The sequence below is a fragment of the Poecilia mexicana genome, unplaced genomic scaffold, assembly GCF_051168715.1.
Source record: "Poecilia mexicana isolate PSO_F unplaced genomic scaffold, ASM5116871v1 scaffold_3, whole genome shotgun sequence".
NCBI classification, from domain to species: domain Eukaryota; kingdom Metazoa; phylum Chordata; class Actinopteri; order Cyprinodontiformes; family Poeciliidae; genus Poecilia; species Poecilia mexicana.
The window spans coordinates 12,200,544-12,227,853 of NW_028263372.1; the positions used below are offsets into that span (position 1 = coordinate 12,200,544).

The following is a 27,310-nucleotide window of genomic DNA, read 5'->3' on the forward strand; positions in this document are numbered from 1 at the left end:
GTAATAAAGTACGTATTCTGATTCACCTTTGTAAAAGACATCTGAACACTTACCTTCAGACTATAGACAGTATAAATTTGTCTTCAAGTGTTTTTAGATACATTTCATCCAAACAGCTCAATTTCAGAGACAACACAGCAGAAAAAGGCCTGCAATTTCAGTTGAGGGTTTGCTAGACCTGATGATTTGTCGTGACCGTGACATTTTCGTCCACACTCCATAATCAACGCTGCACAATAGTTTGTCCAATGTCAAATAAATACAGAGAATTAAAAAGTAATAAAACATATATTTTAAAAGTGCAGCGTCCTATTTTTATTTATTTATTTCCCTTGATGTTCAGCACAACAAATGCAAGAAGCACATTTCAGTCGAAGAAATTGCTTTGATACTTTAAGGGTGGAACTAAGAGTTTAAAAAGCAATGTTGAATTTCATTTGTGCCGGCTAGCAGCTGCAACAGATTCAATCCCAGGTGCAAAAGAGAGACGTTGATTTGGCGCAACCAACACCTGCATTTTAATATAGGAGAGGAACGTGGTCAGTTATTCAGGAAGTGTACATTAAGTTGTTGAATCCGCAGCTTGAGACACTCTCGACATAAACGAAGACGTTAATCAGAATGCGGCTCCAAGCATTGCAGATTTCCCCGCTGGAGTCGGCAACAATGGATGCGCATTTAGGCTATTTTTAATCCACGTCCCCCTGTCAAAGTTTCTATTGTTTCTACTTCGAGATTTATGACAGAGCGGAGGTTATTTTGAACTGGTTGAAATTATTTTTGTCCCACAGCCACTTGTACCGCTTAACCCAGTGGGCACGTTTTGATTGGGCAGAGAAACCATTTGCACTTTGGTCTCGAAGTCCACATCGTGTCCCAAGAATTTTTTATAGAGTCATTTACCTCGGCCGCCACTTTTAATTAAACTTATTGATCCTAAACATCCTGGAGGGACTAAAATAATTAACCATCAGGTCACAATATGAAGGATGTTGGGGGGGAAAAACTCATTTTGGTGAAGCCGCTGTGAGCACACAGGACGAGCACGGCTCCAGAATACGTATGCGCCGCGCTGCTGGTACACACAAAGACAAACATCAGTGATGAGACAATGGAGCAAACTGTGTCGGAGGGAGATGATGACATTATTGTTTAGATACCAGGAAGAACTTGCTTCCCTTGAGGCTCTGCTATATTGTTATGGCAAAGCGGGATTGTGTGGCGCTTTAATGTTCAAAGCTTTAAAAGACCTCAAACAAGAACCAGGAGAGGAAGTGGAGAATAATGCCTGCTTCCTCTGTGTAAAATCGTCTGCTAAGTCAGTTAAACCGTCTCCTTTTCATCAATGAATTCCCCTTCCTGATGTTCTCTCAACTCGTATGACGGCGCCGCAGTTTTCAAAACACGAGGAAAGTGCTTATAGCAATCCATTAGGTGTAAAAAAAATTTTTTTTTAAATCATAGAAACTTCACAGTAGATTAAATATTAATTGAAACCTGATGTAGATTGTTGTTAAGAGAACCACATTTAGATCTTGGATTGGCTATTTTGCAAATGTATGTATAACAGCATTGCGCACAATTATTTCAGCTTTCTAAGCTGCATTTTCTTTCGAATAAAAACATTTACAGAAATGGATTTTCTGAAAATAATTTGAAGTCAAGTTCCACTGAACACGTCAAAGAGACGGGGATCCACTGGTTCAATTCAACAGGTTTTACTTAAAGATGGTGTTTGACGGCCAAATTCAAGATGTTTGCCTTCACGTGCTCAGGGGTTTATGTGGTAGCAATCGGCAGCATGTTGCTTTCTTTCTCCACACGAGAAGACGACCCGTCAAGCTAATTAATGTTCTAAATGACTTTTAATGTCACACTGCAAAGTCTTGAAGGAAGTCTTAGAAATTACCATAAATGTAGGACAGAGGTCAAATATCTAAGACAAAACTAAGGAGTATTTTCTATTTAATGGTTTCAAGGGCGTTCCCAGGAGACATAAATGACTTGCTACATAAAACACAAAACTTTGAATGTTTTCCTGTTTTGATGTAAACTTCTACTCCAAGCTAAAAAAACAAAAAGCCCTTACACACACCACCGTCATTCAAAAATATGTGTGTGTACAAGTTGATTAACCTGAGGAATCAGACTTTTAAAACCTCTATTTTTGTTGTGTGAACCCAGCAGTCCTGTGACTGCCTCTGCAGCTGAATGACTCTAGTGGAGAGCATTTCAAAGCAGCATGGTTTTTTTTTGTTTTTTTTTTTGTGGCTGTTGTACGCAGCAGGTCTGTAGGAGCGGTCCGAGGAATTACAAGCTGTGAACTGGAAAGTCTACAGCGCTTAAGGCTTGTTGATGGGAATGTAGAATGAGGTGTGATCTCTGCTTTGTGTTCCAAAACAACAGATAACAAAACCTGCTGGTGGTTCCTACCGGATCAGGCTCCTGTCAACAAAACATCCCTCCACATGAGCTGCAACAGCGGACCTTGTGTGAGGATCTGAAGTTAGAGAGACGAAGGCTGCCGGTGGACTAACAAGGTACACCAAGCCATCAGAAAGCAGAACTGCTGGCTTGAAATCAAATTAAAGTTCATATAAACTTTTTTACATACATTATGAAAACTAATTAAAAAAAAGAAAGAAAAAAACAACTTGAAATTGCTACATTGAGGATGAAAATGGCTGAAAAAATTACCTCAACAAAAACATTGAAATGCCTTCACTAGTTTAAAGTAAAGAACAGAGCTGCATAATTTCATTTATTTGAAAGACAATGGATTAAAAAAAATTGCAATGACATTATCTATCATCTCTCAGCTTCTTAGCCAATAAACATCTGAGAACGAAGACCGATCCAACTAGTGAGCTATGTAATCAAAATGCGGTGTCTGACACCTCAAATGTAATATCATATCAAATACTGCGTCCAGCGTGTCCTTTGAGATAATTATATTGCTCCCACCATGGCTGCAATAATGAATGCAATTCAATTTTATGCGCCTCTGGTTATTTAGGTCTAGTATTTATTAAAACACCACATTTCTTGCATTAATGTAAAAAAAAACAAAAAACTAGAAAGTGTAACTTTTATTAAGACATACCATAATTTTAAAGAGTCAACAAATTGAGGACCATGTGAAACAATCTCCTATGCTGTGCTTCATAACAGGAAGAAAGTTCAGCCTCTTTCAGACATCAAGGAGGGATTTAGACACTATGTCATGGTGTCTGCTTTTTTTTTTTTTTTTTTAAGTGGGTTGAATTCAACCTGCCAGCGTTAACACGCCTCGACTCGCGTTGTAATCACCTCGCTGCATCATTTGATTTATGATATGGTATAGTTGCTGTTGCACCTCAAGAGTTTGATGTAGTAATTATATCTGGGCTGTGCAGCCAGATGGTCGGGGGATTTTATGCGAAAAGAAAAAGAAAAAAGAAGAAAGAAAAAAAAGAACTTGGCGAGACAATGCACCAAGACAACAGATCCCTGAACTTCAGCCAAGTGAAGCTTCTTCAGTTGCAGCAATGCTTGAAAATAGAAAAAAAGAAAATAACTCAAAAAAGTTTTACACACATTTATGTGTTCAACCTTAAGACACTTCTTTGCTGCGACCCCGCCGAGCTCCACTCCGTGCCTCATTTGGTTTTACGATGGCGGTTCGATATCTGAAAGCTCATCAGTGCTTGATGAGCAGCAGCTGAAAGAGTGGCTCATCATAGGTTGATGACAGAATGTTCTGTGAATGAGGCAGTCTGTCATGACACATAAATGGTGGTGGGTTTCTGTGTGCCTGCTTCTCTTTCTCCACTTCTTTCTCCCTTTTAATGCCACTCATCTCTGCCGGGGGTGGAACTGCTCCTCCTCCGTTACTATCCTGGGGTTGCAGCCGTTTTTTTCTTGTTATGCGTCCAGTCTTGGATCCTCTGCTGCTCAACTCCTAGACATGCCTACCAGGAACTTGTATTAAGCCTCCACCAGAGCGTCTCTTTGATCTTTTATTATATGCTTGAAGGTGACCTATTATGCTTCTTTGGAAAGGCTAGGATAGGTTTCTGGGCAATACAAAACATGTCTATTACATTTTGTGTGCAAAACCATTCTTCGATGATGAGATTTTAGTCTGACAATTTTGAGCTCCATTCAGAATGAGCTGTTTTAGGGCCTTTCGTCACTTTAAATCCAAATATGCTGCTGCTGACCCCACCCCTCCAACTCACACATGAAAATGGTTGCATACAGTTGCGCAATTTTGTGCATCTTTGAAGAGCAGAAGTAGAGCCTCCTGCATAACCAACGAGAAAGCTGCAAGCAGTTTCTGGGTGGTAAGTCAATAACAAAGCACTTGTCTTTTGCAGCAGCCATTGTACAGCGCATACAGCAGTACAACCCCTGGCAAAAAGTATGGAATCACCAGTCTTGGATGAGCAGTCATTCAGACATTTCATGCTGTAAAACAAACTCGGATCAAAAACATGATACAATATTAAGGTCATTCCAAAGTGCAACTTGTTGGCTTTCAGGAACACTCAAAGAAATGAAGAGAAAACATTGTGGAAGTCAGTGAATGATACTTTTATTGACCAAACACAGGGAAATAAATATGGAATCACTCAATTCTGAGGAAAAAAGTATGGAATCACTCAAATTGGAGGTAGAAAAAAGGACACACCCAGTCTATTTCCTTTCCCTAAATGGACACCTGCCCCAGATTAGATGTGCCCGTTAGTGTGCAGTTCAAAACACCTGCAGTCATGACACCTTGGAGGGCTGCTGGACGAAGTGGAGTGGCGAGAACCATGACTCCAACAAGAGAAATGTCCCTTGAAACAAAAGAGAGGATTGTGAAACTTCTTGAAGAAGGTAACCCTTCACGCATGGTTGCTAAAGATGTGGGCTGTTCACAGTCAGCTGTATCCAAGATATGGTCCAAACACAAACAGCATGGAATGGTTGTTAAAGCCAAGCGTACTGGTAGACCAAGAAAGACATTAAAGCGTCAAGACAAACAACTAAAGGTCATTTGTCTTGAAAACCAAAAAAGTACAACTAAACAGATGAAGCATAAATGGGAGGAAGCTGGAGTCAATGTATGTGACCGAACCGTAAGAAATCGCCTAAAGGAGGTGGGATTTCAATACAGGAAAGCTAAATGAAAACCAGCATTGACACCTAACCATAAAAGAACAAGATTCCGATGGGCTAAGGAGAGGCAATCATGGACTGTGGATGACTGGATGAAAGTTGTCTTCAGTGATGAGTCAAGAATCTGCATTGGACAAGGTGATGATGCTGGAACTTTTGTTTGGTGCCGTTCCAGTGAGATTTATGAAGAGGCCTGCCTGAAGAAAACAACCAAATTTCCACAGTCCTTGATGATATGGGGCTGCATGTCAGGCAAAGGCACTGGGGAGATGACTGTGGTTAATTCTTCTATCAATGCACAAGTTTACATTGACATTTTGGACAGTTTTCTCATCCCTTCAATTGAACAGATGTTTGGAGATGATGAAATGATTTTCCAAGATGACAATGCATCGTGCCATAGGGCAAAAACAGTGAAGGCATTCCTTGAAGAAAGACACATTCAGTCGATGTCATGGCCTGCAAATAGTCCAGATCTCAACCCAATAGAAAACCTGTGGTGGAGATTGAAAAAAATGTTCCACAAGAAGGCTCCAACCTGCAAAGCTGATCTGGCAACTGCTATCAAAGAGAGTAGGCACCAAATACTGTTTGTCCCTCATCAAGTCCATGCCTCAGAGACTAAAAGCTGTTATAAAAGCCAAAGATGGTGCAACTAAATACTAGTGATGTATTTTGAATGGTCTTTTGTTTATGTGTTTTTCATGATTCCATACTTTTTTCCTCAGAATTGAGTGATTCCATATTTATTTCCCTGTGTTTGGTCAATAAAAGTATCATTCACTGACTTCCACAATGTTTTCTCTTCATTTCTTTGAGTGTTCCTGAAAGCCAACAAGTTGCACTTTGGAATGACCTTAATATTGTGTCATGTTTTTGATCCGAGTTTGTTTTACAGCATGAAATGTCTGAATGACTGCTCATCCAACACTGGTGATTCCATACTTTTTGCCAGGGGTTGTAGAACCAGCTGACCAGATGGGCTGGAGTTCAGCTTGAGTTGCTAGGTAACTGGGGTTGCTAGTAACAGCACAGTGCGTAGTTTGTGACTTAATCGGGAGGTTTTTGAAATGACTCATTTTCCAGACAACAAAAAACAAACTTTTTGCCAAAAAATGTCTGGGTGATTTTTATTTTATTTTTTTAAGCACTTGGGCTGCTTTTAGATGCAGTTTCCACTCAAATAAAAGTAGAAACTAACTACTGGTAATCATATCAGGAAATTATTCCTTCACTTAAAATATTTTACCATAGAATAATCTATTGGGATATGTAGTTAAATGCACACCAATACTTCTCGATAGAAAAAGAGAAACAAAGCTATGTTTCTCTGTTTAAAATACATCATAAGGACAATGCACTGTAGTCTCATGGACAATCCTTGGAAAGACAATTAAGGCTAATTCACCTTTCTTTAGTGCTCTATCTCAAGATCAATGAGTAAGTGCATCACAAGGCTATGATCAGTAGTACACTCTCGCACCCAGAACTACTAACGTTGTCACGGTCGTTTATCAGCAGGCTGTAGCATCTGGCAACCAGAACCACGTATACCATAAAAACCTGTAAAAAGACAGACAGTGCAGTCTTCTGCATTTCAGGGAGACTAAGCTCTGCCTGTGATGTGAGAATGTGTAACCTTAATGCCTAAAACAGCTGTGAATGTCAACACCCCCACTCATCTTCTTCATTGCCTTTAGCAGTCCCTTTTAACTTTTAAACGTACATTTGTCAGATTAAGTGGGCCAATTTATCAAGCTGTCTCTTAGCCCAGTGTTGGCAGGCCAAGATTAAGGCCAGAACAAAGCCAATGTCTCTAACAAACACAGCATACATGTATTTTCATCTTATATTCTTATTATCATGTCATAATTTCTCTTATGATTTTATTTTATTTTTTTAATTGAAAGTAAAACTCTTTGAACACCACTTATAGAATGAGGGAATGCCCTGGAGTCACACAGTTTTCTCCTTACTTGTCTTTGCATTATTTGACGCACTACTCCTTTGTAGTTGTGCTATGTGCAAATGTGGGTTATTATGAACTGACTAAAGATTTGTTCTTTCACGTTTCCCTTAATTCTTGGGATTGAGAGCTATTCCTGCAGCTTCTCATTTCTTTTCCTCACGGAGTAGCTTTTCTAATTCCTCTGTGGCAACTTGACATCGATCATCTCGCCAACACGAACAAAACTGATCAATGTCGAATTCATGTCTAGGGCCTCTTTTTGTTTTGGCCACCATAAGACCCTGGGAAGCCCTCCACCTTCCCACCTTCACCTCACAGCGTTTTCCTGCCTGTATTGACCAAAGTCCACATCCACAGTCTGCTCACCCTGCGCCACACCAATACCAGCCTCCAGATATAGAAAGGCGTCTGTTTCGATTGCATTTATATATAATTCTAGCAGGAGAGGAAAAACATGTGGTACATTAAGTGTTTATTACGTTAGCCCATCTTTAATGCGGAATATTTGCATGTTCCACATTAAAGATTAAGATGATATGCATACAATTACACTGATGATGAATGCGATTCGATACTTTGCATATCTCTGTTAAAAACAAACATGTAGATTTGATTCCATTGAAATAATAATTCTCCTTCAAAATTGGCCCAAAGTAAAATAAACCGTTATAAACATGAGTCGTTGTTGTTGAATGACTGACCGACCTTTGTCCCCAACAGGATTCAGGAAAAAGTGTCTCACACCAACAATTCTTCAGAGGCCACGAGTCGATGTCTGCATGAAAACAGTGACTGCCCTTCAAAGTGGATGCTAGCACAGGTCAGACTACAGCCACCACCAGAAAGGGAGGCATTGCTTTTTTCAAGGCACATAGTGCCATTTTCTGGCACAATGAAACAACTATATTGCATTCAGTTGTTATAAATATATATCAAACATGACTTCAAAGAAATTTGATTTTGTGACGCCTTGAAATTGGGCCTCTGTCTCTTTAAGAAGCTGCTACTCTTTCCAACACTCCACTTTAAGGACAACAGTATCATCACAACACTTCTCGTTTACAGTCATTTTAAGGAGCATTGGACTGAGAAGCAGATCCTATGATGAGCTCAGCAGATGCGCAGTTCCACCAGGGGTTTGCCAATTGCTGCTGCCGCTAGTCTGGAGGAGCTGAGTGAGGAAGGCGAGGTGGAGAGAGAGGAAGAGGTGCTCTGTGAGCTCACACACTTTTAAGAACCCCTGAATGGTTGCCACATGAGATTGGAAGAATCAAGGCAGTACTCCACATGTGCTTCTGATGAGGGAATAAAATTCTAGTATAATATAAAGCTCAAAAAAGTTGATCTTACAGAGTATTTCCTCTTTAACTTCTCAATAACCATGTAAAGAAATAATGACATAACTTGTTAAATGTAAAATTTGTTTAAATAACACGAAGCGCTATTTCACATTCATTTGAATTTAATGCCGGCTCTGTATTTGCCATCTTAAATACGGCAGACGTGGCAACATCCTGCCACCAGGCGCCAAAGCAGTTAAAACACTGTAAAATATGCATCACACCTCTATGAGGCGTAAAGCTGAACGGCTGTGTGTGTCGTTTATCAGGGGAGGAAATTACAGCAGATTGCACTATGGGACGATGGCAGAGCCTGAAGCTACAGGCCACTTCCTGACGAGACACTTGGATTCTGGCGTCTTGACGATGGCATTTTAATGTGCACCAATTATGACACAGAGAGGCACAGAAGCATCAACACTACATTATGGCAACTACATTAGCCGATGATGGAGTCCCGTTTAGTTAAAATAATACTCTGTGCTACGCTGCAAAAAACTCTCAATTATTAATTCAAGTGTTGATTTGACTGTTCATTTCCCCTGAGCTCAATCTGACTAAAGTGCAGCAGGGATGAAATGACTTTTATTGACGTTTTAGTTTCTAAATAACACTGAAGGCCTTGGGTGGTGCATTGATGAATGAAAAGCTTCCAGACAATCTAGTTTGACGCACATAATCAAATTGGTCATTTTCCCAAAGTACTAAACGTACCAACTGTCAAACGTAAAATACTCACAATGTTCATGACGGCGAGGACGTAGTCCTCCACAGCTTTGCTCCCGTGATGGTCCACCATTTTGGGATCCGCCACCACTAAAGTCTCCACCCACTTCTCTCTGCTTACAGAGCGCTGATGAATTCTGCGCCTCCGCTTGTGATGGCGTCGTTCCCACCGCTCCCGCTGCCTCTCGGTGTCCTCAACACTCTGGAGGGTATCTGGAGACGCAAGGATTTCAGAGTGTTCACACATCCTCTGACATGCGCTTAGCTGTTTGGGTTATTTTATGGTTTTGGACGGAAGAGCGTTTCCTACCAACTGATGCAAGTTACGACAAAATAAAGGAAGTGGACATCCTTTCACTTCTAATATTTGAGGGACAAAAAAAATGATCTCACTTTTACCAGGTTGAATGTAATAAACCCGAGTCAAAGTGGACACACTGAATGTTGAAAAAATGATACACCCAATGGCTGAATAGGTTACACAACCTGGTTTTAGTGTTGTGTATGTAACTTTATTAGTTTACATACACAGCAGTCTGTTGCTGTATTACAGACTGCTATAGCAGATCCTTTCTCCATACAATCATCAGAATCGACAACTCTTAAAAAAAAAAAAAAAAAAACTTAGATGGCGTATGTTACATTTAATTTCCCTTTGAGATGAACAAAATATTCACTGACTCCCTCACCGTGCTCAGTGGTTGGGAAGAGGTGTCGGCGTCCTGCATTTGGTTTTCATCAAATATTGTGCCATGCCTCGTGGCTAACTCCTCTATGTTGGCATCTACCCCTCCAAACAAAGTCAGACGTACTCAGACTTTTTTGTAATTGCCATCTTGAACACTGTTAAAGATGTCGACTGAGGACTATAAACTTAAAAGCTCGGCTCTTGAGTTCCAATTAGGCTCAGCCTGTAGTGAACTTGCACAGAAGGTTTTCAATTGATTTGAGTGTTTTCTACTTGAGAACTAATCTCAAGTAATCAAGGAATCTAAAGTGATTGCGAAACGTCATTTCTACTTGGCGTTGTGTAAACACACACTTGTGTGAACCAGAGTGACAAGCCAACCGAACTCCTGTTTCGCTACTTGCTTAAACTAATTGGATGTTTTTGATAGAAAATACCTAACAGATACTTTGACTGTCATGAAATTAGACTTGTATAGCGCTTTTCTGGACACTCAAAAACACTTTACAATTAAGCCTATTAAAACAGGGTGTACTTAGTTTATCTAGGAGCAGCTTTGTTTTTGTTTGCTAATCAACAACAGTGTAGCATGTGGATGCCGACGTCAGACTAAATTCATATCACTGTATTTTTACCAATATTTTATCAAAAAAGAAAATCTAGATTTTTTTTTCAACAATTAAAATATTTCATTGTAAAATACAATGATAATTTTTATATATATATATATTTGAAATAAAAACAAATGTTTTTCTTTTAAGCATTCTTTTTTTTGTATGAGAAACCAGGTGATTTTAAAGCAGAGCCTCAAAGCTGAATTATCAGTAAAATGATGAGAATCAAAATACCCAACACCTCAGAGCAGCATGAATTTATTTAACAGGATGTCTTTTTGTGTTGATAGAAGTTCAACATCAAATGGAACAATTTACATATTTAAGGCATTTAAAAACATCTCATCCTCCTTACCCTACAAAGAAATTAACCCTTTCACTCTGCAAAGGACACTTTCTGTACATTATTAGCAAAAATGCTTCATACAATGCATGTAAACAGTCTTGGAGCTGCTTGTTGGATTCATATGACTAAGGACGAGTTACGACCAAGAACACCAGCAGCACATCGAACCGCATATCTGGAATAAAATCATTAAAATAGACAAACAGCTGCGAGCAGTGCTTCAGGGATCAATGAGAACAGTACGGGCTCGCTGAAAAAGTGATACTGCGGAAACGAATCTTAAGCTTAAAGACAGATTTAGAATAAATTTGGCAAAGAATATTTATAGCAAGACAGCAGCTAATAAAGTTATCCCTTTTCGGTGGATTAGTCAAGCCGATATAGGTATGATGGCTTCAGCGTAATGGAAGTCAAAAAAGGGACTTAAATTAGATTTCCTCAGGGGTTTTACAAATCCTAGAGGTGGAAGCATCAATCTTGAATTGTTTTTTGTTTTTTTTTTTTGTTCGTGAGCCAGAGTGCAGATGGACTGCTGTTTTAAATGCAAACACAAGAGGAAAGAAACGATGAGCCTTACATTAATCCCATACTAGACTTATAAAAGGATCTGTAAAAACAGTACACACCTTTTACAGCTACTTTATATGTAAAGTACATGGTTATAGAGGTAATACATGGAAAAGTTTAAAATGCTTTGTGAGCCGAGGCTTCGATAAGGTAGGAATATTACAGAAACTATCAAAATGACCCCGACTTGATCATTTGCACACATGTTGAGCCACATGGACGTAAACAGCTACTAAAGGCCGTCCGCATGATCCGTTTCTCGGCTTCATGGCTCCAGGCAGAGACACCTGCACACTTATAACATGCCTGTTTCTGAGCGATGAGATGTGTAAAAGTATAACCAAACGATCTGCGTGAAAACGGGCTCGAAAAGAGTAAAAGTATGTAAAAAAAGAAAAAAAAAATCTAAGGAATTGCGAATGCTATTTAGCAGTGTTCAAACTTGGAGGAGGGACAGAGACCATTTTGAAACAAAGTCACAGTCGTGTAGCAAGACAAATTGCAGCCACAATTGTTAGGAAAGTTCTTCAGGATAAAAAGAGGCACACAAAAATCACTGGAATAAGAAAGAAATGGCAATTTCAAGAATCAAAACTACCTGAAACTTGAAGAAAAAAGAGCTACTATTACTATGCCAGTGCCAGAGAGCTGCCTGCCTATAGCTTGCCAAAAACCACAGAAAAAAACCCCCACTAACCTTGATGAGCCAAATGTTTAGATTATGGTCACGCTACGTTTGGAGAGAGTTTAACAAAATGCACATCATAAAGTACACGATTCCTACTGTGACACACTGAGGAAGATCCACTGATGGTGTAGAGGTCTGAACCAAAAAGAGATCTTTTTTTTAAAACTGAAGGAAAGCATCTGGAGAAAAACTTTCACACTTCTGGCCAGACTCTGTGCATATGATGCATTCAAACGTTCCAGCATGGTAATGGTCCAAAACAGAAGGCCAACTGGATCTTTCAGTAGATACACCAGGAAAAAGGGGGGAAGGTTGAAGAGTGGGCTTCTCCATCTACTAAACTCAAAATCATTTATCCATTTCGGGGAGGTCGTCTAGGACGGCCCAGAGATTCTCTGAAAAACCAGTGAAATAAAAAAAACATCTGAAATTTTGCCAGCAATGATTATTGAAAACTCCATATGCAAAAACCTGTTAATTTAACCATTTTAAAAAGCATAATGATGTAAATACAAGAGATACAAGTATAACTCTTTTTGAACAGTGTATCTTGTGAACTGTGCAAAAGTTTTGAATCATCCGTCATTTCTTATAGATTTCACCTTCAACCAGTAAGACTTTATAATGATCAACAGTTGTCCAGGGTCAGTGCCCGACCCTTTCCAAAGGAGGTTATCTGCCACAAAAATAGTGAATAACAGAAAAGTGTGTCAAAGGGGTTCAGCAGCGGCGCAGGGGCAAAGCACAACCCATCTATGGAGGCTTTGGTCCTTGAACCGGTTGTCACAGGTTCGAGTCCTGGCCTGATGACGTTTGTCACGTTTCCCCCCCTCTCTCTCTTTACCCACTTTCCTGTCTGACCACTCAAATAAAGCCCACTAGGGCTAATAAAATCTTGCTTGGTAAGACAGTTTGGTTCTATATGATTGGTTGAATATATGTTGAGGCAGAAAAAAGTATTTTAGATCAAAAACAGGGAATCCCAAAGAGCCAATAGCTGAAAACTTTGTATATAGCAACAACAAGTGAATCACGATGAATCTCTAGGGTCCTGTGTTGCTGGATCTTTCTCTTTTTTTTGCTGTAGGCAGTTCTTTTTTTCTTTTCTTTTTTTTTAACTCCAGAAGCTTATTTTATGCAGGGCTTGTCCTCTACCCAAACTTCGGTAAGCTTAAGTTGCTCAATATTGTGTTCAGGTCAGATAGAGGACAGAAAGAAAGCTGCCAAAATCAGACGGAGCGTTGTAAAAGCCCAGAGAAATATTAATAACGATCACATTCGGTTATATACACATATACTATTTAAAAAAAAAAAAAAGAAGTCTAGTTTGTGTGATGCATATTTTTAAAGAAACCTCCAAATTTTCAGCGTCTTAAACTCGTAAAATTTTTACGAACCAATTCAGCTTCTGAAATGACTGACAAAAAAGGCTCCCTGAATGTACTGGCTAAACAGTAATAAAAAAAAATCTGTTTAATCTCCCAAGGTTTTTAAACCATCCTTCAAAGTCAAGTTCAGCCAGCTCAGAATTTTAAACAGCTGATATATGAGCGTATATATGTATATTATTCCTCAGACTGGAGCCAATTATTACTCTGCGATGAGCTGCAGAAAGAGAGAGGATAAAGTAGGCATCCTTTTGATTCACACAGATCAGCATCAGCGGATTAATCCGCGAGTAAAACTCTTTCTGCATGATGTTGCCTGCATCTGTAGATTGTTCCTGAAACAATCCAACAATGTTAAGGTCTAATTTCCCACCACAAATTCAACTGGGTGAAATCGGAATAATGTCAAATAAAAATGCATGACTCATGATTTACTTTGGTTTCCACAGGTGCCGTTGAGGCCCGGTTTCCCCGAGACGGGCTGGATGACTGGACGGCGGACAGGAGGAGACGCGTGGCGTTTGTAGATGGCGTGGGCCTGAGGTGCTGAGGTCTCAGCGCTGGACTTCTCCAGAGGCTGAATGAAAAACTCCTCGTCAGACAACTTAAACAGCCCGGTCTGCAGAAATAAGAAAGCGGAAACATTCAGGACGTTAGATTTAACAAGACCATTCATGAAAATGTCTTCCACAGGATCTGTGAGCAAAATCTAAAACATCAGTGGAGTGTGTAGTTGTGCAAAAAGGAGGACAATTTGAGTCAAATATTGAACTGGGTTGCCATGAAAAGCTCGGATGGCATTCTTAGTATGGCATACAAGGCAGAGGAAATTTGGTTTTTTGTTAGGGTCCCATTCAATGAAACGATGCATATTTATGAATGGGTATGACAATACAAGAATTATGGTAATTTTTCATCAAAACTCAATTAATCCTCATCACAAATAGCGTATTAAGCTTAAAAGGAATATTCAGTCCATGAAATTGTAAAAACACCACAACTCAGGAAGCTTTAAAGGAAGTTATTATTTTTATGTGTTTTAATAAAAATCTGACAATTACAACATAATCGCCGTACTGCATTGAATACAATCACTCTTGTTTATGAAAATATCTACATATATGTTCTCATTTCCAGCTCTATTTTCAAAGTTCTGCGAGGTTCAGACTATTTTCTTTCAAGCCTGATAACAGAAACGAGTCGGGAAGCTTGATGGAGTCATACGTTTAATCTCAAATTGTGGCATAAAACCAGAAAACTATTTTTTTTTAATAGCAAAATGTATCCTAACATAACCTATGCTATACAGAAAACCAAAAACTGTCGGTAAAAGCATTTCTCATCCGCTGGGGAAATGTCATGCTTTTGAAAAGCTAAAGCCTCACCTATTATTCTAAATTATTGACTTAGCTTTTTCGCTTTGAAAATGATGCTAGGTGGCCATTTCTGTGAGGTTAAAAGCCAAGAGTCACCATTAAGTGCATCAGGCTTGAATGGGTTAATGACAGCTAAGTGCAACTGAAAGTTGGTGATCTTGACAGCTTTCAGGTTTTCCAGGCCTCAGGAGCCACAGAGCGACCCGCGGCCTTTACAGCACCTCCTTTCTTGGAAGAGAATACTCGGCGGGAAACAGAACGTATTTGAGAGGTTTTAACGTTTTTGTTTCTTTATAAAACTCGGTTGTACACCAAATGAAAACATTACTTATTTTTCCATTTTGAAAACTAAATAAAAACATTCAGTTATTACTGGTTTTATTGGTCTTAGCTAAAAAAAAAAAAAAAGGCAATTCCATTTTAATGTGGGCAGTAGGAATAGAAAAAATTTTCCCCCACAAAAATAACTAGTGACAGAGATAGTTTTGTAATTTCTTTTTTAAGTGTAAATGTAGCTAATGAATATGTTTTACCAAGACCCATCATATCAAGTAGTTGCCTTTTGATAGCCTAAAATCTTCAAATTTAAGCTACAGTTTGTAATAAAACCACATTTTCGTATAAAAAAAGTTTTAGTTTGTTTTTTAATTATGCCTTTTTAGTCAGTCTTCTGACCCAAATGGCCAACTTGTAGAAAGAAGCATTTGTTGAACACATGTAATACGCAAATATATGACAGGTAGAGAAACATTCCCAAAATGACTTCTGTTTCTCTGAGCTTTAACTTTGACGTGTCAAACATATAAGCAGACCCATGGCTTCACAGACAGGCCAAGGTTTTGTGCTTAGCCAGAGACCCCAGAACATTTTACACGACTATCTGATGACTTATGCCAGAACACTCAAAGTGGTGGATGATTTGTTTCTCAACAAGTTAATCTTTCAAAACATGAATAAAATAAAAATAAAATCAGCAGCAATAGTTCAGAAACAAATAACCTTCTTCCATAGCCATGTCAATCATCCCCAGGACTAAATCCTATAGAAAACCAGCAGCATAAGCTGAGGAGTCGATGAGATGAGACCCAGGACCCCCTGACAATCCAGAGATTGTGCAAAGACAAACAGCAGAACAGTCCCTCCATCTGTAAGCTCCAGCCCATCATGACACTCATGACTGTCGTCAAAGTGGCATTGGTGTTTCTCAACAGGAGAATTTGGTTTTCTTCCTGGTGTACTCAGATTGAAACCTGGATATTTCTAACACTTTCGCTGTCAGATTACAAAAACGCAATACAAGATTTTTACCAATAAACCGTAAACATTGTCTTGTAAAAGCACCTATAAGGTAGAGGAGACCTGATAGCATGCAATACAGACTGATTTTTCTACAATTATATGAAAGATGACAATCAAAGCAGTTTGTGATCGGCAAATCTCAGGAACCCTGATAAAGAATGGAAAAACACAACTACAAAAGCTAAATTTCCGCACCATAAATTACAGTGACAGGGATAGCAGAAAACAATATCAACGGCCACTTTTCTTCTTTTCCTTCTGACCATCCTGGCCTTATATTTAATTCCCGTCCATCGCCTGCACCGGTTAACTCTCCTTCAGCTGTCAAGGAGCTCCCGTGGAGCTCAGACAGGAGGGCTGGCATACTAAACGGACTACAAGGTGAACGCTGAACGGTGCGCGAGGGACGGCGACTCGCGTCACCAACAGATTCAGAGACAGACAAGAGTAGCAGAAATGTGATACGAGCGTGTTAAGAAGGTCATTTAAAGATCTTATGCAGTAGACACATCAGAGGAGTCATTATAGCTGGGTTTAGTAGAGAAGATCCTTTTGTTCTTATATTAAACCTACATGCCATCTAGCATCAAAAGATACTCAAGTGAAATGGAAAACATTTCAACATTTGTATTAAAGATCAGGCTGGATTCCTTCTACTGGACATGTTAAGAGTTCCTCTGTTGGAGTGTTGTGTGTTTATAAGTAAAGACAACGGTTTAAAAAAAAAAAAAAGGCATCTGTGATGCCCGGACTGATGCAATGAGCGACAGGTGAAATGAAATCATATCAAAAACAAATGCTAAATAAATGCTGTTCTCGTTTCTTCTGCAGTAAAAGGAAAAAAAAAACAAACAAAAAAAACGCTTTCACGCTCTCCACTTGCTGGTGTGCCACAAGTGTTTGTAAATGCCGACTTATCTCTGCGCCGCTGTTGAAGTCTGCATCGTTTAATGCAGCAGAGTTCTTAGTGGAAAGTATTCCTGGCATGACCCAAAAGTTGCAAGCATAAGGTATCTCCTCTTAGAAGTTTTCATTTTTGATGGAAAGATACATTTTTATAAGTAGGGGGTAAACAGGAAAATATCCATGATCCATTTTTAAGCTACACTGTCAACAACTTTCAAGTTTCTTAGTGAGGTTTGGGGGGAATCTCTCCACAATACGGCTTTTCATTTCTAAGAGCCGGCCTGGTGCAGGTGTGTTTTATCCGGTGTCAGTACTGGGATGGAGAGAACAGGAAGTCAGCAAGGAAAACCTATTTTGATGACGGGGAGTGCAGAAGTCATAATAGCTTTCACACTGCAATTAGGTTTCTCCAACTATCCCAACACCCAGACATATTTAAACAGTTTTAAGGTCCTGGATACTGTATGCAGGGCATAACAAGAAATGGCTGGAAGTCAAATAACATTTTTTACTTCTGTTAGAAGTCAAGTTCTTAAAGCTGCAGTTACTTTTATAAATATGTTTCATATTTTATTTTATGTTTTTGTTAAAACTGTATTCAGTATAGCAGTAGGTAGAATCTGTGAAAAAAAACAAACAAAAAACAAATCGAGCTCCTCTGCCTCCTTCCTGTTTTTCTTGTATCTGTGGAAATATTCCGCTCCCGGTCAGAAGCAACCAATCATAGCCAGGAGGACGGACTCGGCTCTGTCAACCATGCTCAATGTGCCAATGGCAGAAAAAATAACTTACTGTTACAGGAAATCTGTTTATCCACCATCATCAGTGGTCATGCTAACGAGCCTGAGCATCAGGCTCCTGTATGGGGAAGCCGAGAGCAAGATGGAGGGAGTGAGCAGTGTGTACACGAGGGTGATTGACAGTAAGTCCCATCTCCTGGCTCTGATTGGTTGTTTCTCAACCTTAATCCTTAGGTTATTTGTCAACCCTAGGAAATCATTACAGCTCTGAGTAATTATTTTGTAGATTCTGTGAGCATTGGTCCCAGCTGCAAAAATTCATATCAACGCCATTGATATGAATGGCGTTCATATCAATGGCGTTGATATGAACGCCATTGATATGATATAAAAAATAGATTTTTGATCTATTTCAGGCTCTGGTTGGGAAAAGTTATTTGTGACCTCAAAAAATCCACAATTTACAAATCATTTGGCATGGATGTCAAAGTTTTATTTAAATTTACTGCTATTCTAAATAGCTGTACAGTATGAGTGAAGCCATTTTTCTGGACTCCTGGATCGCAGAGGAAAATATTAAAACATATGAATAATTGTTCATATATTCTTAACCAATTTTATACACTTTCTACTTAGTAGTGTAATATTTGCTTTTTTTCTCCAACCGGGAAGTGGGGCTAGAGATGCAAATTAGCAACTTCACTATAATCTCATGTATTTACATGCAAATGTTAATATGCGTTGTCCCATTTTTTTCTAAACAAACTGAACTAATCCAGGATAAACGGCCAGTACAAATACCTGAAATCAAGACAGTTCTATTAAGAAATCCTAAGATCAATTTCTGCTTTGATTATTTGTGACTTGGTTTCAGAATTGTGTTCATTTCTTTGGACACAGAGTATGTACGCACCAGCACGGAGAAACGAAATGACCAAAAACAACAGATTGATTTCCTCTAAAGATAAATGATGGCAGAGACATTTCAGAAGATTTGTGCATTGTGTTTAGGGATCTGCTCCACCTCAAACAAACCTACAAGACCAACAACAACAACAAAAAAAACTCCCTGAACAGATGGTAACATCTGAGCTACCTGCTCTAAACCCCACTGCTCATCTGAACACATCTGCTCACTAAGCTACAGCTTAGAAAACATCTGGTAAAACTTTTGAGATATTACAGGTAAATCTCAACGTTTTGAAAATTAAATCAAATGTTTTTTTGTTTTTTTTATCCTCTCCTTTAAATTGTTCATTATAAAGAAGGAAACATAAAGTTTGTGCTGCTCCGGCTGGTGTATCCAGCAGAGGCTGACAGTCTGAGCAGAAACAGGAAGATGACGGAGGGTTAAAGTCTCTGCGTGTAAAGTTTTGTAACATACGAAAAAATTAGAATGGAAGTTGCAGAGAATGAATTTCCAGGTATGTGTGTATTTTTACTATCAGCTCCCAGGTTCAAATCTGGCTTCAGAGTGACAGTATAAATCAACCGTCGTCCTCAGTGAGATCAAATGTGTCCTTATGTGGGTTTTTGGAACCAGCTGGCAGCCTGAGCTCTGCCAGAGGAGCAAGAGGCAGAGTAAACAAAGTCGAGCTATAGCTTATAAGTCACTGAGAGACGTTGGTCACCCAGGGGTGATTACTGGCGAGTAGAGACAACGCCAGAATCCAAACATGCAGTGGAGGCGTCTGCAGGTAACTTTACATGCCACTTAATATTCTGCGGCCACCCAACAGGCTGCAAATTGACTGCAGTAGGGATTTTAAACCGTCACATTTGTGCTTTACGGTTTGATCGACGTGCAAAAATGACGGAAAAAGAGAAGGAAGCTGAGGAACTGGAGGTACTTTTTGATCCGCCTCTATCGCAGCTCACGCCTTTCTAGTTTTATCACAACATGTTTATTTTAGGCGGACTGATTAACATTTACCTTAGGTGAACTTTCTTACAGATGTAGCTGTGAGCAACTGACAGATAAACGGGGGGAAGTAATTGGATTTCTGAAAGCGTTGAATGTTGGACACACCCTGATTGAGTCTACTTGTTTTGGTGGCTGTGTTTCTGCTCATTCATGTCACCTTTGAAGCTTTGCACAATAAACTACAGTTCAACTTGAGGATGATGTCGAGATTGAGGATCTTAAATCAAACTGTAATGTTTCAAATTTGGGTTGCAGGTCTTACGGTCAGAAACATAAGCCTTGGCTGTAGTGTTACTCTCTTATTTTATCTTGTGCCTATCTGCTTGTATCATTACTGAAGTCTAAAGTGAGAAATGTTAGACTTCACAAATGGGATTGTGATGAAGCTGTTCCTCGAGTGACGAGAGAAAGAAGAAACGTAATCTCTCTGAGAGAACAGATATACGAAATGCACATCTTTGATTTTATTTTCAGACGGCCCAAATATCGCCGTGGTTGCATAGCAGACCGTCTTTAATGAGTGTGGCCACATCAAACGCTTTACGCAGTTCATAATACAAGGAACTGTAGACCGTCTTCAGGTCTGACCCCAGCTATTCTTAAAAGAGAGTCCCGCTCAGGTAAGTTGCTTAACCTCATTCTGTCTTTAAACACCCTGTAGCTCTCTGAGGGGCTATAACAGAGATTAAGTGGTAAATCAGCAGCTACACCTTTCAATTCAGCTCTTGTCATTAAACAGAACCAGTACAGCAGAGGTGATACAGATGGAACCTCAGTCTCTGCCAATTAAAAACCAAAACGGCTCAGAGCAACAGTTCACATTACCGATCCCTCAGTGGAAAGAGAGAAAGCACTAATCCTGCAGATTTATGAACATTAGTTAATGTATCTTAATATTCCGGCTTACTATTTTGTGGACTTTTATAGTCCACAAAATACATACATTATGTATTTGCAAAGTATTTTACTTATGCTGTAGTATTTCAGAAATAGCCAAATTATAGCCATCTGTTCTCCTCGTTGTTTGGCCACGCAATTTCAAATCTGACAAAAGGGAAATTTGCCGAGAATATATTGTGCTGCGTTGCCAAGTCGCCCTGCGAAGGAGGCCAGGAAAAGCAAAAGTGCTTATTACGCATATTCCAGAAAAGGTGGGTGAAAAAGAATGATATAAAGTAAAAGTAAAGGCTATAGATCATATTCATTATCTTCTATAGCTTTTTATGTAAATCAGGAAAGGAGTAAAATAAAATTAAAATATTTAATTGCAATAAGACACTGTGACGTTGCAACAAAAGTGACCTACTGCAACAGGACAGTTCAATGTCATTGTAAAAAAGAACAGAACAGACGTGGGCCGAATGATTATTTTGATAGTTGATTCTTCCATCAATTATTCTGCCTACAAATTGGAAAAATTGGCACATTCTGCAGATTTTAAATTAGAGAAAAAAATTATTTTCATTTTGCAAATATTTAATACCTCTTAATCAAAAATAAACATCGTATAATGTAAAGCGAACGCTTGATCGTCTGTTGCAAATAATACATCAGCAGACTGGGTTTAATACAAGCTTGTTTTTTGTTTTTCCTTACATAATTTGAACCATGTGAAGTTCAACCGGAAACTTGAGGAGTTCTGGGTAGAACATATTTACAGACAAATGTTTTTTTTTTGTTTTTTTTAAATATCTTAAATCTAAAATGTATACATTTTTGTGCAGTTTTTGCTTAACTGCTGGTCTGAGTATTTTGATCTTTCAGCAAATGGGCATTTTTAGGTCCGTGTGCTTCAGTTAACGATTAATCCGTTACTAAATTAGTTGACAAATATTCTCAATCTTTTTAGCCCTAAACAAATTAAATGTTTTTTACATAAAGAGAGTCTGAAAATTTAATTCAGTGTATGCTTACACCATTTGAACAATGCAACAGCTGTGGTTCTTGGCATAAATTATACTAGTGTAGTATCTTTCTACGTTTTATTTTGTATGGTTGCCCCCTCCACCACATTCACCTTTTTTTTTTTACTTTGAGCATCTGCCCCTTTAAAGGTCTTAGTCCTCCTTCAAGTAGTTAAGATTCTGTCTAAAAGATGTTGCCATATGAAAAGATCACTGTTCGCTGGGACAGAGAAAATGATTTGGACTCCAGGGAAAAATGAATCCACAGAGCAATTGAGCAGGATGTTAAAGTGGATAAGTCTGATTTCCAAAGCCCTTCCCACCGGAACCGTCTTTTAAAATAAACACAGGCAGCACACACCCATTGTTAACCAAATGAATCTCTCAGGGAACCACTCAAACTGCAAAGACGTTTCCTCAAACAAATATATGGAATCGATATTATATCGACTACACACTTCATAAATGCACTGAACCCAAGCAACTGAAAGACAGACTTCGAAATTACGCATCACAGCATGTCGGCGAGGAGCTGGAGGGACGTATGGTAGGAAACGCCTTTCGTTCAGGCTTTATACCATCTAAACGCCCCGAGGCAGTGGAGAATTCATAAAATATCCAAACATGTCTTGGTTTTATATTAACCAATTAGGCAAATGTTTTTTTCTTAACTGACAACTGGCTTAACAAATTTACCTAAACTTTAATAAGCTGCAGGTCAAAAATAACGGACTGCTAAAGAAGCATTTCCGTTTTAAGAGTGAAAGAAAACGAGGTGTGCTCAAACAGGAAGTACATCTGCTTCTGACTTTGCTTTGAAGACCATTTCTAACAGCATGATTGCTCCACAGAAAGTTTACACTCAAGCGAGAGAGAGAGACAGGAATTATATATGTAAATAAAAAAAGTTCTCAGACGGTTTCCTAAGACTGCTTTTGTAAACGGGCAATTAGCTGGCTCCTGGAAAACAAGAGTTTCTTTAAACAACAACAATCCAGCAGCTGAAGCATAAAAAGAGATAAAACAACAAAAACTGTACCGTGTTGTACAATAGTAAGTCTAGCTCACTATATTCCAATGAAATACATTTTTTTTAAAAAGACAAAGGGTTCATAAAACATTTCTGAAATCGTTAAACAACATCCAGTGCAATGAATGGCCTTGAGAAATCCCCCATTAGCAAATAGAGTCCACCTGTGTGTAATGTAATCTCACTGTAAAACCAGATGTTTGTGGAAGTTTATTAGAGAACACGAGGAAACAGCAGTCAAGATAAAAGAGCACAGCGGACTGCTCAGGGATGAAGTTACGGAGAATTTTAAGACCGTGTCAGGTTACTAAACCAAACCTCAGGCTCTCGGCACCTTAAAGCATTCTTCCAGTCATCGTTTCCAAAACAGAAGAGTACGGCACAGTCCCAAACATGCGAGACATGCTTGTCCACATAAACAGACAGGCCAGGCAGGCGGAGGATTCATCCGAAGCAGCCAAGAGGTAACCCCAGAGGAGCGGCAGGGAACCACAGCTTAAAGTAGGACATCCAGGGAACAGAACAGCCATTATTCAAGCCCTCCACACAGCTGTGTTCGTTTACGAAAGAACGGCAAGGAGAAAGCTGGAAGAGGTCACTCTGAAGGTTGGCAAACGTCACGTGGAGCACACAACGTGCATCCAACTGAAAACCTCGTTCTCAAGGTGCGGCATGTCGGTGACCGCATCACGCTCTGGGCACGCTTTTCTTCAGAGTTGATGCAAACGCGGATGCAGCCGAGCTCAGAGGAATCCTGGAAGAAAACGAGACAAAAGCAGCAAGAGCCTCGAAAGCGGCTTCCCTCACGAGACCGAGGCGATGGACTCTGAACACACAACCAGAGCTACAAAGGTTTAAAGTCAAATTACTTATGTGTGATGAAACTGACCAGTTAGGATTCGAACCAAAATCAGATAAGGGATCTCGATGAAGACCGACATTCCCAGACACTGTCTGGGTGCTCAGTCACACTTAATGAATTAGGATATATTCAATAGTATTACTCTGCACATGAATTTACTAACTGAAACATTATCTAGGTTAATTACACACACTGTTTCTGTAAATTATGGTTTTCAGCTAATGAAAATATGAGATTTAGGATTAGAATACCTCAGAACAATTAAAAAAAAAAAAACTAACAAGAGAACCATAATGTGGGATTAATGAAAATCAAGCCCATGTTTAATACCTACTTAAAAGGTTGTTCATCAAATGGCATATTCTGTCATATTGAATGTGACTGTGTATTCACGACACTTTTCAGAAACTTGTGAAAATCATTTTCCTCCAATATTCTAATCATGGCCTGCTTTGTGTTGGTCGATATTACTGAAACAGCCACTACACATTCTGCCACATGTGACAAAATACATAAAAAGCTCAAGCAACGCATATTGCTTTCAGCTCACAGATTATTTCAGTGTTGTAACTTCAGACACTGCAGTGAGATCAGCCCAGAATGTTTCACATTGGACGTTTGAAGGCAGGCTGCGTGAATATTAACAGCCACTGATGGCAGGTTTGAATCCGACGCTGTAATTTGAAATCCTCCCATTTGCATGTTTCAGACAAAAATATGCAATAGCTAGAGGGCAGATTTAATACAAAGAAATATTATTACAGCATGACGACAATCCTTTGTCTGATCTCTGTATGTTATTTTCCATCCGTAGCGTTTGGGTCTGAAGAGGACTGAAGCAATAATGACATTTTTAGAGTATTTACTAAAACATCCTCGTTAGAGGGACGCCATCAGAGAGCAGCTTCCCAACAAAGGCATGCGTGGACTTTAGGGGGAAAAAAAAAACAAAAAAACAGAATACCTAGCCTTGTGTGAATTTTTAATGGCTCTCTATCGCTTGCAATCTACACAATCATTAAGTTTGGTGTGGCTAAATTGCGTGCAGCCCCGGCTGCAGACATGGCGCTGGATTAATTGGAGCAGAAATCACCAGCTGCATTTTAAATTAAGTTGATTTACATTTAAAATGTGCAGAAAGTGCCCCATGCTTGGCTTCTCACTCTTATCTCGCCAAACGCGTTGAAGGGTGAACTCACGTCAACTCAACGCAGTTTAACTTTGCAACCCAAGTGCAACAAGTGGAATAATGTCAACATGTCGGACCATGAGAACTAAACGTCGAATCCTCTGAGCAAAAAACAAACAAAAACAAACTATTTCAGACGGTGTGTTTGTTTCTGAGATTCTTTTTTTTTTTTTTCTCTCATTTGCTAAATTATTGTTTTAAGTTTTTTGTTACCTAAAAGAAAAACGACATCTCTTCTGGTATTGAGTTTTAGCTGCACTGTTTTTTACGTCAAACACATTTCAGTGTTAAGGTTAAAGTAAATCTGCATTTGTAATAAGTGACAGTGTTTTGCATCACTGTCCCACTCTTCTTAGCAGATTTTCAATTCAGCCAAACTGAACGGTTTCGGAGCTTCACAGTCTCGTTTAATGGCAACGCCACAGAACCCAGATCAGATTCAAGTCTGGACTTTCATCGGGCCACATTGTGAAGCGGATGTGCTGGTGTGCTTTGGATCTCTGTCCTGATGCTTAACCCGAGTGTTTTTACGCTTCTATTTTTTGTAGAAATGGTTTTATAAACATTTCCTGGCAGAAGACACAGATTTAGTTTCAAACAGGTTGGCCCCAATTAATCTCTCTGAAAAGGATCCAATTGATCCCTCATTTAAAAAGTGCAAACTATATTTTCACATTAGGCAAATAGGATTTGGATTACGGTTTTTATCTATAAGTTATGTCATATTTATGTTGTAGCTGATTTAACTTACTCAATACTTTTTAAAAGTTCGATTTAAGAAAAGAGTTCAACTAAAGTTTTGTGAAAAGTATATTAAAAAGAAAATAATAAAAAAAAGTCAAGATTTTCAGTCAATGTAAAACAATTACACATACAAACTGATGCTTGAATACAAACGTTTCTTTTTTCAATAGTTTTTTTTTTTTTTTAATATTTAACAAATAAAACCAGCCAAGAATAAAAGAAGCGATCAGAGAACAAGTGATGTATTTCTTTGCCATTATCCTGCAGTGGGCTGAAACGTTTAGTAAACCTAAGCCTTAGAAAACTGCTTCGTTCAGAACATTGCAGATTTTTTAATTATTATTATGATTTTTTTTTTTAAAAAGTAGCCCTAGTACTTGAAACCTTGTTTAATAAGGCTGTTATTTTAATCCAAAAGCAGCATGCAGAGCTGAGCTGCTCTGCACATGCTCAGTGCAACAGAACAATTTTAATTAACTCACAAAAAAATAAAAAGAAATAATTTCATCACAGTCACTTCACATGGGGCTTTAAATCTTCTGACTAACTCCATATGACTGAAGGTCTTATATAAATCTAAAAAGTCTAAGCACACTTTAGATTCTTGATTCATTAGAAACCATCTACATACAAAACTTGTGAATTTTTTTAGTGAAGAACCAAACCCAACATTACTAGTTTAAACTTTACCTTTAATAACATAAAGTTACCTAATTTTTAAAGTGCAATCAGTAATACTTTTATAACAAATTTATATCAGTAATGATTTCTTGGTTAATGCCAAGATGTCATAACAAAGACATTTTGAATAATGTCAACTTTGTATTAAAAGTGTCATAATTTACCGAATGACGCTTTATGACAACAGTCATAAATATTCATGAAGGCTTATTCATGTTCATGACAGGTGTTATGTCATGTTAATGAAAGTGTAATGACAGTCTTATTCACCCCTCTTCAAATAAAGTGTTACCTTGAATTTATGTCTCCAACAAGTGTTTTCACATGCTAAAACGCTGTAAGCCATGGGGTTCATATCCAAACGTTAAAGTGTGTACACTGCAATAATAATCTCACCAACCATTTTTGGTCTAGTTTCTAGTGCAAATATCTTGAAATAAGACAAAAGGAACTTGCAAGTAAATTTTCAAGAGATATAGGAGCCTGTTTTAAGTCAATAAATCCTTAATATAGTTGAAAAAGGACAAGTTACATATATAAAATAATCTGCTAGTGGAAGTAGTACCTGTTTTCTTTAATCGGTGGTGAGAAATGATTGACTTAAGCTCCTATATCTTGCTGAAAAGTTACTTGTAAGATAGCTTTGTCTTGTTGCAAGTGTACTAAGAGATTTGTGTTTTTGCCGTGCATGTGCTCCCATACATTAAACACAAACGCCATGCTTTGAAATTACTTCGGATCATTGCGTTACTCACCAGTCCATTGCATGTACTTATCGCAGCACTCCCCTTCACGGAGGTCCCGTCCCACACCTCGCCTAGATAATGACACCTGGGGACTCCGGGCCGATGGATCTTGGCCCCTTCCAGGCCACCGTACCTCCTCTCTGTGGTGAACCCCGGAGCCAGCAGGTTTGGGTTAAGGGTGAGGTTAAAGTGCAAGCTGTGGCCACCGTGCAGAAACTGGTAGAAGACTCGACCGCCGTCAGCTCTCTCCTCGGAGGTTTCCCGGCGCTGCACGCGGCGGGCATGGTGAGTCAGGATGTTTGACAGGAAGTGGCCTCTGGCATCGACTCTGGTGGGGTGAACCACTTCATACGGAGGCAGGTCATGTAGAAATCCCTCTGTAAAAGCCACGGTGGGAAACCATTATGTTTGGGAAGATGGGCAAATATATCATGGGAA

The 27,310-nt window shown here is 39.0% G+C and overlaps 1 protein-coding gene across 1 annotated transcript in view; it reads right to left on the bottom strand.

The window, feature by feature from the left end:
- Positions 1–27,310, bottom strand: part of adamts7 (ADAM metallopeptidase with thrombospondin type 1 motif 7) — a 142,092-nt gene that overhangs the window by 108,010 nt on the left and 6,772 nt on the right. The window contains exons 2-4 of the mRNA XM_088004166.1: positions 26,882–27,249; positions 13,907–14,090; positions 9,194–9,393 (exon numbers count right to left, since the gene is read on the bottom strand). Of these exons, the coding sequence (XP_087860292.1) occupies positions 9,194–9,393; positions 13,907–14,090; positions 26,882–27,249 (752 nt within the window). The remainder of the gene's footprint in view (positions 1–9,193; positions 9,394–13,906; positions 14,091–26,881; positions 27,250–27,310) is intronic.